General features: G+C 40.7%; 1 protein-coding gene across 1 annotated transcript in view; it reads right to left on the reverse strand.

The window, feature by feature from the left end:
* plxna4 (plexin A4) overlaps nucleotides 1–15514 on the reverse strand; it is a 317143-nt gene that overhangs the window by 29724 nt on the left and 271905 nt on the right. The window contains 4 exon segments of the mRNA XM_046872953.1: nucleotides 839–942; nucleotides 4597–4756; nucleotides 6892–7038; nucleotides 9277–9343. Of these exon segments, the coding sequence (XP_046728909.1) occupies nucleotides 839–942; nucleotides 4597–4756; nucleotides 6892–7038; nucleotides 9277–9343 (478 nt within the window).

Genomic DNA, 15514 nt, shown 5'->3' on the forward strand with positions numbered 1-15514 from the left:
AAAGGAAGATTGTACAGAAATTGTTTTTTATTTTGCTACAATGAGCTAAATGTTCATTGGTCATCTCATTTTATTAACTACAGCTGATCACATTACAGATAAATTTACATTTATGGCAGTTGCCAGATGCCCATATCCAGACCAACCTACGACTAAGCAGTTGAGGGTTAAGGACCTTGCTCAAATCCCAGCAGTGGAAGATTGGTGGTGCTGGGATTTGAACTTGTGACCTTCCGATCCAGAATCCAATGCCTTGAGGGACTTGAGCCACTGAGCTTCCACCTCCAATAAGTGCATTATCCTTTTTTATTGTTCATATAATGCATTTGTCATCATTAGCTCATTTCTAGGCTTTGAGGCAAACATATACACAATATATATATATATATATATATATGGCCAATAATTAATGGACACCTGACTATGTGCTTTTTTTGAGCATCCCATTCGACATTTAGTTCTGTTAGAATAACCTTCACTCTTCTGGGAAGATGTTCCAGGCCTGGGTTTAAGTCAGTGTTCCAGTTGACAGCACTGTCAGGCTGTAACGGTTTTGGGTTCAAGTAGAGGGATAATTTCATGCCTAGCGACATCCTCTACAATTGTGTGTTAATAGTTTTAGAAAACCCACTGGAAATGGCGGGTGTATGTGTATGTGTATACCTACACGTGAATTTTTTTTTTATGTATGTGAATCAGAGTCCTATTAGTAAAAACAGATCCCCACTTCCTGTCCAGTCAGATCTGAGGATTCCAATATTGCTTCGAATTACAGTGTACACTCTTAAGATCTTACAGGATGTGGGAGAATCAAGAAATATCAAATCTGGGGTTGTACCTGGTAATGCAACAGCATGTTGAGCCTCTTCCAGTCGCTCTCGATCTTCGTGGTCATGTCCTCGTCTTGCAGGATGATCCGAACCCCTCTGCCCTGACGCCACTCTGCAGAAAAACAATCACGAAACCGTTTACAAGTCACTGAATAGCTGTGAATATCTCAACATCATCACGAATGCTCCCATTTTATTGAGTTGAAGCAAGCTGCTTCCTGTGAGGAGTAAAAAAAAAAGATGTATGGCGTGAAGGTCAAACGAAAAAAAAAAAGCTGCAGAAGGGAGAGATTTAATGATCAGGCCATCTTCTCAAAAACAGAGCGATTCACACACCTAGAGAGAGAGAACGAGAGAACGAGGTCAAGAGACAGAGAAAGGAGAGGAGAAAAAAAGTGCGATAGAACGAATGAAGCGGAAGAAACCAGGAGAGAGGAAAGCAACGAGAAGGTGGAAGACGGGTAAATTAATCTCGCTTTCTGCTCTTAGGGCCGTCCTGGCTGCCGGATCGATGGGAATGATTAGAGCCCGGTACAGAAAGCCACTTCCTTTTTCATCTGCAGCAGCCAGAGCCCGAGCGGCCCTAATCGACCCGCGCTAAACCTCCTGCCAAGCTCTTATTGCACTTTCACAACAATTTCTAGAAAAACAGGGGGGAAAAAAAAATCGCTTCTCTTCTGCGTATCGCTTTTGCTCCAGCAGGCCCCTGGGAAGCCCTTTAAAAGACCTGTGAATGTGTGGCGTCAGTTTCGGACGTAGGTTCTGATGAGAACGAAATACATCCTTTTGCGGCCACAAGAGGTGGCCAAGGGTCACCGTTTCCGTCTTTTCGCTTCGAATCGTCGCCACAAATAAATGAGCGATTGGGCCGGGGGCGGAGGGAGATCCCTCTTCACTGCTGCTATCTCAGGCTCTGCTTGTGACTCGATAAACAAAACAGCAATCACAGCGAGAGATGATGAAACGTATCTCTGGGTGACGAGGAGTAGCTTTGCATTCCAAATCATCACCAGAAAGAGGGAAGGAGGGAGAGAATGAGCGACAGAGAGAGCGGAGAGGAGGAATTTTTTCCTATTGTTTTATTCCTCAGTACTGTACATTTCTCTATCAATATGCAAATCAGCTGCTGCAGAGAGGACAAAATAAACAAATGGAACGCTGAGCACGAAAAATGAGAAAAAAAAAAAAAGCTTAGAGAAGAATTCATTCCAAATGGCCAAAACCCACCCTGGATGTTCAAATTCTTAATTCATAAGTTCATGCACCTTAAGTGTGAATTATTGGGACTGTGATTAATAACAACAGTCTGCTACAATATCTCAGGACCACAACCAAAAGCATTTAAGCACCTGTTCACTGCACACCTTAACAATGATGGAACTGTAATGAATGGGCAATCAGTAAGGAGGATAAGGATGAGGATGAGGATGGTTTCCCTTTTGAGTCTGATTCCTCTCAAGGATTATTTCTCATGATATCTCAGGAAGTTTTTCTCTGCCATATTCACTACTTTCTCATTCATTAGGGATCAATGACAAGGAACAAACTTATACATTCTTTTATAAGTGCTTTATGCGCTCTGTGAAGGTGCTTTGAGACGATATCTTTTGAGACAATATCTAACAATATCCATTGTTAAAAAACGCTATGCAAATAAAAGTAAATCGAATTAAATTGGATTTATAAGCTTAAAAAGGAGTGTAATGTCAACTGGACGTATCTTGCTGGTATCCTAGGTATACAGTATCCGACTCCTTTCAGATAACCATTGCACTATTACTATTCAACCTTATTCCATTATTTTCCTTTCATTTGTCTCTAGCTTTTCTATACAGACAAAAGTACTGGAACGCCTGACTTTTCCAGCGATATATGGTTCCTCAGCACAAATTTGGAGACACATTTGTATAGTATGTCTTTGGAGACCCAAACCTCTTCCAACATGACGATACCCATGAGCACAAAGCCAGCTTCATGACATGAGTTGGAGTGAAAGATCTCCTGCTATAGAGCTCTGACTGATCTCAAACCTAATGAACAATGAATGTGAACACTGACTGCACCCCAGACTTCCTCACCTCACCTACATCAGGACCTGAATTTACTAACACCCTTCACAAGCACACTCCAAAATGTAGTGGAACATCTACAGAGAAGAGTGGAGCTTATTATAATAGGAAATCGTATTATATAGTTTTATTATATATATATATATATATATATATATATATATATGCAAGTGTCAAGAATATGGAGAGGGACTATATTTTTGACAAGCCTCTGCATCTTAACGTCATGTCTCATGACTTTGTGGTACCTGTTTCACATTGATAATTATCACGTATATATCTACCTAATATTTGCTTTTCACGTTTCCAACATTATGCTCTATTTCTTTGTCATGTCGCCCGTATTTGATTTTCTATTGCATTTTTGGGAATGTTTGCACTCTGTTACAACATCTTTGCCCTTGTATCTGGTGTATTTGTGGGGAGTAGAGTTCTCTTGTCCTCCCAGACCTCAGTCACTGCCATTGAATTCCATAAAATGCAATAAGAAACTTTTTTTTTCGCCATCGTACACGTCACTGTTTTTTCTTCTCTTTTCTTCCATGGTGGTTTCGCAGATTCCCGCCTCTGCATTTTATATATTATTTTTATGCATTATTTTTAACCACTGCTTCTTCCTGTCATGTAATATAAGCGTAGGCGGATGCAAGTGCACAGAAACGTAAATCACAAACACCAAAATAATGAGACAAACATAATCCGAACCGGGAGACGTGACGCAACTCGGTTCAAAACTGCCGCTAATTATACGCCAATGTTCGGTGATATGCAGCGGATGATGGGGAACGCAGTCTCGTACGGCATCACTCTGACACTAAGCGTGTATAGTTTTATATATCTAATGTCACTAATGGATTCATATAACAACTATACAGTCATACAATTGATCTATTCGCTGCTGTGTTCTCAGGTGCTGTCTGTTATACACATAATACACAGGATTTATTCTTAGCGATGCAGAGGGAAAAGAAAAGCTGTACTAAAACATATCTCGCTCTAATTCATCTAGCAGTTTTTATTATAACAAAAATATCCGATTATTAAAACCTGTTTTATTTAATTTCTTCTGATTTTCTACATTCTCTATTTCTAGGCTATATATACAAAAGTATTAGGACACCTGCATTTTTCAGCCGTAGGTGATTCCTAAAGAAGCAGGTGCATTGCAGCTGTAAACTGCAGGTTTTGAGTGCAAAAGTTTGTGCACCCACCCTCATATACACTATATGAACAAAAGTATTGGAACACCTCAATTTTCCAAGAATATACATATATTTTTTTCTCAAACTATTACCACAGACTTAAAGGCATGCAATTATATAAGATGTCTTTTAATGCAGGAGAATGAGATGCTCCTTTCACTCAAACTAGAAGACCGAAACCTGCTTAAAGTGCACACAGCCAGCTCCATGAAGATATGCTTTACATGGGTTGGAAGTGTGTGGAAGATCTCCTGCTATAGCGCTCCAACCCTTCTCAATATCATGAATGTGAACGCTGATTGCACCACAGGCCTCCTCACTTCACCTACATCACTACCTGACTTTTGTGTCTGAATACAACAAGCACACTCCAAAACCTCGTAGAACATCTGCCCAGAAAAATAAAGCTTATTCTAAGAGTAAATGGACTGAATGTGAAATGGCATGCTCACAAAGTACATATGGTCAAGTGTCCATCGATTAGTTTTATTTTACCTAGATCCATGTCTGCGGCTTTTTGACGATGAGAATAAGGAACGTTCTTGTAGATGGCATCCAGGATCTTCTCCTTCACCTGGCTGATAGTGTCACAGTTCAGGACTTTCACCTGAATCTCTGGGCTTTTCTCGTTGTCCGGGTGAATGCAGTTCACCACCTAGAGGAAGAAAAGCAAACGGCCATCCAATGAGACGCAGTGTAAAGTATCCGAGTAAACGTACTTCTTTACCTGCTAGTAATTTTCCAGCTGCTTTCTAGTTTTACTGAGTATCAAAGATATAAGAGACTTTTACTCTCCACTTAACTACATTTATACTATATTTTAATTGACAAAGAGCATAACCAATTACATTACGTTGAAGACGCAGACGCTCCTCTACCCGCATCTGCCACCTGTAAGCAACGTTTACGCACCGCTGGCCTCATTTTCCGTCCAAAAAAATAAATTCCAAGTACGGATTTGGTAGAAGTTGAATAAAAATGTTCTCCGACTCAAAATATTTGTTAATTTATCTAAACTGATTAACTTAATTTAATTCGTCAATTGAATACTAATTGTTGTGACACGATGCTGTCATTGTATTTGTTTTTTTATTTGAAGATTCGTTTTGGAATGATTGCTTTAATGCATTATTTTATTTTCGGGACCAACTTGTTCGATCATTGTTTCATTCTGCCATGTTGAAGAGGCTGATTGTGTTTTAGGAAACGAAACCACACAAATCAACCGTTTTTTGGCTTTTCATAGGTGTCGAGGACTTGTGCATCTTTGAGCCTACATTAAATATGAGTCAAATACTAAAAGTGCTGTTCAAATGCCATACTCTGAGAGGTTTGGTGACTTTCGGTGGAGTATGTTTTGCTGTAAGGTATCTACTATATCCACCTCTGTGACAGGGAAACGTCATTTCCAAATAAGGAGGAAAAAACAATATTTGAGGTACAGTAGGTCTCGAACTTTTTTTTATTCCACGTCTATTAACTCAAATATTCATTGTAGTTGAAAAAAAAAACCTCAGAGAAAGACAGTGCGTGTGTGACTTTTTTGACAGACAGCGAACGAGACATAGTAAGGTGTAATTGTACAAGTGCGAACGTGTAAAAAGGTGTCGAGACACTTCAGGGAGCCGAGACCCTGCTCCGCAATTAACTCAATAATTATCATCCTTTTGCTCGTCATCAGACTCGTCATCCTTCAGGACGACGTTGACGGCGACGCGATGACTATCATCACCATCGAGATGTAATTACATGGCACGCAGGAGCAGACAATTTCCATGATGCTGATGAGACTGGAACCGTTCATTATTACAGGGCGGTTGCTGAAGGAGAACGAGACCCTGGAAGTAGCTTATAAAGGACCATATAAAGGGTTGATTTGTTTATGGACAGACTGGCATTTGGAATCTTAGATATGTTTTAACGCAAGGCTGTATACTGTATGCGTATCAGTATAGTGCGCTGAATATTTGAATCTGTACAGGGTTACTTTGAGTCTGGTTACTCTCAAGGTTTCTCCCCCATACCACCTAAAGGAGTTTTTCCTTACCACAGTGGCTGGAGGTCGCTCCAGGCTTGCTCGTTGGAGATAAACACACAACTCACTTATTAAATTTTTTGTTCTATAATTCCTACATTCTTTGAAGTTGCCTCTAGACTATGTCCATTGTGAAAAGTACTATAGAAATAAACTTGAATTGAATACATAATTTAGCAAAACAAAGCAATTTATAGTACCATACTACATAAGATATACAGCATATATGTATGTGGAAGCAAGCGCGAATCTCGGGCCCTTGAGGAAGGCCCCTTAACTCTCTGTGCCCCAGAGGTGCTGTATCATAGCTGACTCTCCTTGAGATTTGCAAAGAAGGAATTTTACTGTATATGTGATGAGTCAAAAATCTTTTAAACACAAATCAGTAGCAATATAATGTGGTGCAAAAGGAATAAACCACTCCCAGATGTACTCTGTGACAGTGTGTGTGTGTGTGTGATACACATCTCCTCATCTTCGACACACACACACACACACTGTCCCAACACCCTGCCTGTCCGTCTAGAAGATGTATAGAACATGATAACACAGTGACCCTGTGATAAGATGGAGGGTCGGGGGTCACTTGTAGCTGATGCGTTTCCTGTCGGCTGTGAAGATCAGTCACCCTGAAGAGCTGGAGGTGGTAGGAAATGAAACCTCCCCCATTCTCTATTTCCCCTCTCCCTTTCCACCATTCCCTCTCTCTCTCTTTCTCTCTCCCTGTCCCTTCGTCTGCTCTGTTTGACTCTCACCAGTGTCTTGTAGTCGATCTGCTGCCTGATGAGCTTGTCCTCGCTCAGAGAGTAGCGTGCCTCCCCTGTGATCGAGTCGATAGGCCCTTTCTCCATCTGCTGCTTGATGGCACAGAAGAGGGAAAACAGCGGCTCGCCAGCACACTCCTGGAAGACAAGACAAGATGAGGAAAAATAGTGGCTCATTTCGGAGCTGTTGCATCACACCCTTCTGGGAGGAAATTTTTTTGGGGCTCTATGCCTCTTTTTTTTTTTTCCACCCTCAGCAGGGTGATCTTTCACATCTGTTCTGTTCAAAAAGCAATCATCCGAACAAAGCCAGACAGCAGCACATGCTAAAGCTGTAGCTCCTTTACTGACAAAAAAACAGACTAGCATGGATAACAGTCAACGAAAGGTAGAAGAGTTGTCTGATAAATGAGTTGTAGGGACCTTCAACAGCAGTGAAGTTTATGTCATGCAGCTGGGCCACTAGGACACTGCATTATCTGTATTATACTACTCTATGTAGAGAACATATAGGGTTAATCATGTAATTTTCTTTCACCATATAGGGCACCAGGTTCGATATCATATGTAGTGTTAGCAAAACACATCATTTTACTAGGGGTAAAGAGTAAATGGAAACATCTGGCAATTAAAACCATCCGTATGGAAACATAGTAAAAGTTCCACGTGGTCTCCTAATAATTTACATAATTTAAAACACCATAGTTACTTTAAAATATTTACAAGAATATTTTGTCTTCATGCTCATGTTGAGTCTGGTTTCACAAATAATAAACATACATTTACAAAAAGCATCCATATTTGTCCATGCGCATGTTGAGTAGAGTATTAAAAACTTTAAAAGTTTTCATTCAAGGTACATTTAGAACAGATAAAAATGTACGATTAAATAGCAGTTAATCACGAGTTAACTCATGACAATAATGCGATTAATCGCAATTAAATATTTTAATAAATTAACAGCCCTAATATATATATATATATATATATATATATATATATATATATATATATATATATATATACACAAGCTGCACGATATAATTGTTAGTAGATGCGCTATACTACTTATTTTTTCAAAAGTGAGCAATAATTTGTGACTAATATTTGATATGTAGATCGATTTCTCGTCGCTAAACTATTTTTTGAGCTCGTTCTCTCAGCACCGCCGCTGCTACATGAACAATCACAACACTGCGAAGGCCAAAGCGTGTCCTTAAAGGCACATAAATTACAGATTAACATGGCAGAGGTAGAGCTGCATCTTCCTGCAGACACAACAGGAAAGAAACATCTGGTTTTATTTAAAAAAATAATACTTTTTTTGCACTATAAAGGCCTTGCGGTTTGCAAAAGGGGCCATGTGTTAAAAGTCAGAAGGCACTTAAGTAAATAATTTGCTGTCTGTCTGAATCAAAGAAGTAAAAGCAAACTACCTGTACCATAAGATCATATTTTATATATAAATTGTGTTAGGTTGTAATGTGGATGGAGTGTGTATGTAGTAAGCTTACACAGTAAATCAAGTCGGAATACTATGCAAATTAGGCATTAGGGTGTTGTATCACTTGTATTGTGCATATGTAGTGAATATTGTGCGTCTCTGGGCAGATATGGTGCTGGGTAACTGCATTGGTTGTATTATGTATGGATTAGGTATGTAGTGAGTGTGTACACTTAACAAGGTTATTTGCATCTAATCAGGTCATTCTACTAGGCATATAGGGAGCACGAATTGTGAAGAGTAAAGGTTATAACAGGAAACGGGGACAAAATATGGAATGAGATGCTTAAAAAGAACTTATTCTCAGGCAACCTTGAAACCTGAAATGAAAGGAAGTTGTACTGCAATTTGTAAGCCTGGGATTATTAAAGATAAATGAAAATTGATTGACTAAAAAAAGATAATATAATAGAAGAAAAAACAGCAATCTTAATGTGCTGAAAAAAAAAAAAATTAAGCATCTCATCCCACTCAGCAAATCTCTGCAAAATGCTTAAAAAATGCCATATTGCACCTTTAAACTGTTTGCTAGTTGCTTAATGATGTGGGAAGGCTACAAAGCGGTGGAGAGCTGAGTCGACTGCTGCACTTCACACTCTCACACACAGATAAAAAGAGGAACGCTGTGGTCAGCAGGACCAGATTTACACACCTGCTGATTAGCATGAGCTCTCTCTCTCTCTCTCCCACACACACACACACACACACACACACACACACACTCTCGCATGCACCTGCAGTGTGTTCTCTGCCAGCTCTCTCGAAAGATTTGGCATCTCTGCACACACATTCGCATCCCATGCCAAATGACCTTGAAGCCTCCTTTGTCCCCCCCTCGACATACTCGTGCGTAAAAAAAGGCCTCGGCTCACCTTGAGGAATTTGTAGAGAAGGAACGTGAACCAGTTCGTCAGCATCTTCTCGGCAACCGACTCCGTCCTAGAATGGAGACAAAGGAGGACAAATATGTGATTACCGACACAAACAAACTCGCAGCAAGCACTTAGCAAAGACATCTCGTCAAGATCACGAACGCGGTCGCGTCATCGCGCTTAGGCTTTCCAGGTGCCATTCAAATGATTCCAGATCGCGGCGCGTGGCGTAGTTTTTTTTTGCGAGCTTTTATTGCGAGCTCTTCAATTAAAAGGCTTTACGCGATGCTGCCAGAGTGATGTCTTATGAATCTGTGACAGTGCCGTAATAACGCCGAGGCTCATTATGCACAGCGGCGAGCCATTTAGCTGGAAAAAAAGATCACATTATGATGAGAAGAAGGTGCTGCAGGGCTGAACTCATATTCCTGAATATTTTCACCTGGTGTGTCTGTGTGTCTGTGTGTGTGTGTGTGTGTGTGTGTGTGTGTGTGTGTGAGAGCTCAGGGTTCAGCATCAGTGGCAGATATGTACCATATAATAACTGTGATAGGGGAAATCGGATATTGTTTAGTGTGTGTGTGTGTGTGTGTGTGTGTGTGTGTGTGTGTGTGTAAAACAAGGTCCAGCATTAATAAGAATATGTATGATATAATAACTGCGGTGAGAAAATCTGATATTGTTTAGTCTGTGTGTGTTTGTGTGTATGTGTGTGTGGGTTTCTGTAGTGAGTGTTTGTAAGGACCTGTTCTAATATTGCGATGGGCCCAGAAAAAGGATAAATCTGTCAGATTTGACTTTGTGGCGATAAAATAAGAAATATGTGTGATATAATAACTGCAATGAGGGAAATCTGATATGGTTTAGTGTGTGTGTGTGTGAGAATGTGGATTTGTGGGGGCATGTGTTTATATCATGATGTCCCCAGAAAAAAATTATAAATCTGACAGATTTGACCTTTGTGGCTATAAAATATATATATCAACTAAGGCATTTAAGGTTAGTTGTGTGTGAGTGTGTGTGAGTGTGTAAGTGTGTGTGGTGTGTGAGGTGTGTTTGTGTGTGTGTGTGTGTGTGTGTGGTGGAGGGGGGCATGGGTTCAGGGTCAATGAGGAATATGTACAATATTACAATGCAATGAGGAAAATCTCATATTGTTTGGTGTGTGTGTGTGTGTGTGTGTGTGTGTGTGTGTGTGTGTGTGTGTGTGTGTACGCACGAGTGTGTGTGTTTGTGGGGACATGTTTTTATATATCGTGATGTCCCCAGAAAATATAATAAATATGACAAATGTGACATTGTGGCCATTAAAAAGATTTATTCAAAAGCAGTAAGGCTTTTGAGGTTAGGCTTCCGTGTTTTTGTGTATGTGTGTGTGTGTGTGTGTGTGTGTGTGTGTGTGTGTGTGTGAGACAGAGACAGTCCAGCGTCAATTAGTTATATGTAAGATATGATAATAAAGCAATGGAAGAAATCTGGTACTGAATACAGCAAACTGTATGTGTGTGTGTGTGTGCGAGTGTGAGTGTGTGTTTGTGGGAAAATGTTCTTATATCTTAATGTCCTCAGAAGAATCTGACAGAAAAAAATATTTATAGCAAAGCTAAGGTTAGGGATGTGTGCGTGTGTGTGTGTGTGTGTGTGTGTGTGTGTGTGTGTGTGGTGTCAGGTGTGTTTATACATGTGTGTCAGGTCCAACATCAATGAGGAATATGTACAATATAATAACTGTGATGAGGGAAATGTGTGTGTGTGTGTGTGTGTGTGTGTGTGTGTGTGTGTGTGTGTGTGTGTGTTTGTGTTTGTGTTTGTGGGGACAAATATTTATATCTTGATGTCCCCAGAAAAATAGGAAAATCTTTTGTGGCTATAAAAAGATTTATTATTAAAAAAGGAACAAAATGGTTTGCTTTTGTTACTAAGGTTGAGGTTAAGATTGTGTATGTGTATGTGTGTATGTGTGTGTGTGTGTGTGTGTGTGTGTGTGTGTGTGTGTGTTTGTGTGTGTTGCATGGTGTCTTCAATGAGTTGTGACACAGAGCATCAATATTTCAGGATTATGGTTTATGTGCCCATACAGGCTCCCATATATGTGTGTGTGTGTGTGTGTGTGTGTGTGTGTGTGTGTGTGTGTGTGTGTGTGTGTGTGTGAGACAAACTACCCCCTTCGCCTCCTATAATCCCAACTGCCACCTGCAGCTCTCTTCACTCATCCTCCCTCTCACCGAACACTTAAGAACCCAGGACAGTGAAGTGTGTCGGCGTACGTGTGTGTGTGTGTGTGTGTGTGTGTGTGTGTGTGTGTGTGTGTGTGTGTATGTGTGAGTGTGTGAGTGTGTGTGTGTGTGGGAGTCGCTAGTCATTCTAGTAAGCTGGCACAACACCTGGAAAGGATTAGTTTTCCCCCCCTTGTTGTGCAGCCACTGTCTCAGATGGTCCACCAAACAAGGAGCGATCCAGGGGTCAAGTGGGTCACGTTTCATCTTCCCTTTCATCTTATCTCCCCGGGTGCCAGCCGTGCCCTGTAATCAAACTTCTGACCGCCCGCCTGCCCGCCATGCACCATGCCAGCAAATCCAGCCTAGTTAGACGAGGCGGAGCGACTCAAGAAGACCAGGGCCACGTTCATTCTCTCGGCAGGGACAGGAAACCGAACACGAGTTAAAACAAGAGGTAGGACAAAAAAAAAGCAGGAGGACGAAATGGGACACGGGAAACTCGTCTTTCATTCGCTACACCACTTTCTCATTAGGCCGGGGATGTAGTCTGATTCATCGACAGCATGAATAAATGAGGAAACTGAGACGGCCCCTGCTTTTCAACTATACAATGATGACAAATGGCATGACTGGATCTAGCTTTTATAATGACTACACCGCCACTCAAACGTTTGAGTTACACAGTCAACGATATGTACACGAAACGAACAAAAGTGTTGGGACACCTGACATTTTCAGCTGTATGTGGTTCTTCTCCAAACTGTTACCACAAAGGTGTATAGGATGTATTTAGGTGTGGGAGCATGACATTTTCCCTTCACGTGAACTAGGAGACTCAAACCTTTTATAGCATGACATAAAGTGTGCACAAAGCTAGTTCCATGAGATATACTTTATAAGGTTTGGATTGAAAGATCTCCTGCTTGAGAGCTCTGACCTCAACCCTATTAAACATGGTAAAATGGATCACTGAATGAACGCCAGGCCTCCTCAGCTCACCTTCATCAATATCTGACCTTTGTGGCGGATTGAACCCAAATCTCCAAAGCACACTCCAAAAAATTTGTGCAACTTCCCAGAAGAGTGAAGGTAATTATTGTGCTTTATACATACATATATAAATACATTCCTTGCATATGTCAGCAATGTACGAAAGCTGGGGTCAGCTGGAGAACAAAGGTTTAAGGGCCTTGCTCAAGGGCCCCAAGATGGCAGCTTGGCAAAACAAGGCTTGAAAACCTACCTTCCGATCAGTAAACCAGATCCTTAATCACTGAGCGACCACCTCCCCAAGAGGATATTATAAGAGTAAATAGGGGTTTAAACGTGAAATAAGATATTAAAAAAACCTACTTATTCTCAGGTGTCCACAAACAAATAATTTGTCTATATAGTATAAGTCAAGTTGAAACCCAAAGGTGATATAAGGTGTTATGGCAACTTGATTGTATATATTCGATGATGCATTTTGGTATACACCTTCGTAGGGTACTAGTAATCATAAGTAAGGTCCACTAATCTGATTGGTTGTGTAGCCTTCCTAGAGTGTTTACTGCTTATATAAGGTCAATGGAACGTTTTACTGTAAGCTTCACTCTGTTTGTTCACAATCTAAAATCTTGGAATTTTAAAAATCCACTTCGTTCTTCGTTCGTTTTCAATATTTTTATGCATTCGGACATTCGAAAACCCGCCAAGCGAAGACGAAAATCAAGCTGATTGCACCTGAAGTGTGTTTAATTGTGTCTGAAATGACTCAATATCATATCAAAGCGAGACGCAGCTACTGTACGATTAGCTACTAAGCTCAAACTAGCAAATTGATCCTGCTTTATTGCGCAGCATTATGACTCCTCTTCTTTGTCGTAACAGAATTTAAATGTAAATGGATATTTTTACATTGACGCCATTTGGCAGACGCCCTCTTATTCAGAGTGACATACAACTGAGCAGTTGAGGGTTAAGGACTTTGCTCATGGGCCCCTCAGTGGCAGCTTATTGGTGCTGGGATTTAAACTTGTGACCTTGCGATCTAAAATCCTATCCACCTCCCCCCACCTCCGAATAATTTCAGATGCCTTTATGGCAAGCTTGTATTCAGGTATGAATTAGAAATAAGTAACTGACTTTTGGAGAAGCAGACACGCTGACACCATAATCATCGCCGGTGTGGCTTTTAATATGGGCTCCTCAATTAAAAATCATTTACAGGATCCTGCATGAGTGTCATCTAAACCTGTGACAGGACTTTAATAACGACGGCCTCATTATGTCGCAAACTGGGAAAGAGATCACATCAGGGTAGAAAGTGCATGACTATAAAGCTCTGGTAGCTGCATGTGTGTGTGTGTGTGTGTGTGTGTGTGTGTGTCTCTATTTCTCTCTCCCACCCTCTTTAACCCTCCCTGTGGCAATCAGAAAATAAACCAGCCCATAATATAACCATGATGGCCACACACGTCTACCTGTATTGATCCTTATCTACTATGTTTGGTCTCAGTTGTTAAGATGTTGCACTTCTGAAGGTTGTGAGTTCAAATCTACCACCAAAAGCTGCAACTGCTGGGTCCTTTAGCAAGGCCTTTAACCTTCAGCTGCTCAGCTGTATGAGATAATTGTAAGTCTCTCTGGATAAGGGCCTTAAAAAAGGTAATGTAAATGTAGAGAGGAGGTATAAAGAGCAGTGGGGTCCACAAGGTTCTCAGAACATCTCCATAAACAACTAGCAACAAACCCCAAGTTATAGACTTTATAATATTATATTGTAATATTAATAAATCTATCTATCTAATTCTCTATCATTGTATGTACTGTATGTATGTATGTATGTATGTATGTATGTATGTATGTATGTGTCTGTCTGTCTGTCTGTCTGTCAGGCTGGCTGGCTATTTTCTTCCTGGTGGTCCACAAACTTCTGTCCGTTCAGTGTAGCTGTAGAATATACCTTTTTACTGCGTAATTGATTTTGTAGTATGTGTAAAGGTTGATATCAAACATTGTTCATAAATAGTTTATGAATGCATTATAATGTTTACTGTAACCACACAGTAAGAACCGGAACCAAACCAGAATGCGGAAACGTCACCAATGTGGGGACACGTGCCACAGGATGACCTTCAGCCTGTGGATGCCTTCATCAAGGCCATTTCATTAACCAGAAAAAGATTAATCTTTTAGACACACACACACACACACACACACACGCACGCACGCACGCACGCGCGCGCTCGCACACACACCTGACCTAAAAGGAGACCTGTGTATTTTTATCGTAGTGCAGTTTATGCCGAATGAGAAACACGGCCATGAGGGAGATGAGAGGCTATTTGTGAACGTGTGACGATGAGAGGAGTGAGGAGGACGATGCTGGATGGAGCGGTGATGCGACAGATGGCTGAAGAAGCCGCTTGGTAGTTAGCGTTTGCCTGCACGCGTGTGTTTGAACCCAGGTTTAGGGCCGGACAGATGGGGAGCAGCCATCATGTGTGCTGTCTTGGAAGGCAGGAAAAGGAGAAGAGCTGCTCTGCCAAATCTGTCCTGCTTCACTGGATTTTAAACACCCATTTTGTAATCAAGGAAATTTGGAATGGTGGTGAAGAGAGTTAGAGAAAGAGAGACAGATCTATCTATCTATCTATCTATCTATCTATCTATCTATCTATCTATCTATCTATCTATCTATCTATCTATCTATCTATCTATCTATCTATCTATCTATCTACTTCTACTTTTTCCTTCTGACTGAGCTAAAGTGAGAGAAAGAGAGAGACAAAGAGACTACCAGACAGACATAAGCGTGAGATGAGAAAGAGAGACAGACTCACAGGTAGAGACTGTTAATAAGTGTGAGTAAGAGAAAAGGAGAAAAGTAGAGTAAGAAAAGAAAAAAGGAAAAAGACAACGAGGGATAGTGATTAGACGTGAGAAAGACTGAGAACTGGTGAAAGAAGGAAAGAGATTGATAGAGAGAAAGTGACAGGGAAAAATAGGAGATGCAAAGATCGAATGAAACTGAA

This window comes from Silurus meridionalis, chromosome 18, assembly GCF_014805685.1.
Source record: "Silurus meridionalis isolate SWU-2019-XX chromosome 18, ASM1480568v1, whole genome shotgun sequence".
NCBI classification, from domain to species: Eukaryota; Metazoa; Chordata; class Actinopteri; order Siluriformes; family Siluridae; genus Silurus; species Silurus meridionalis.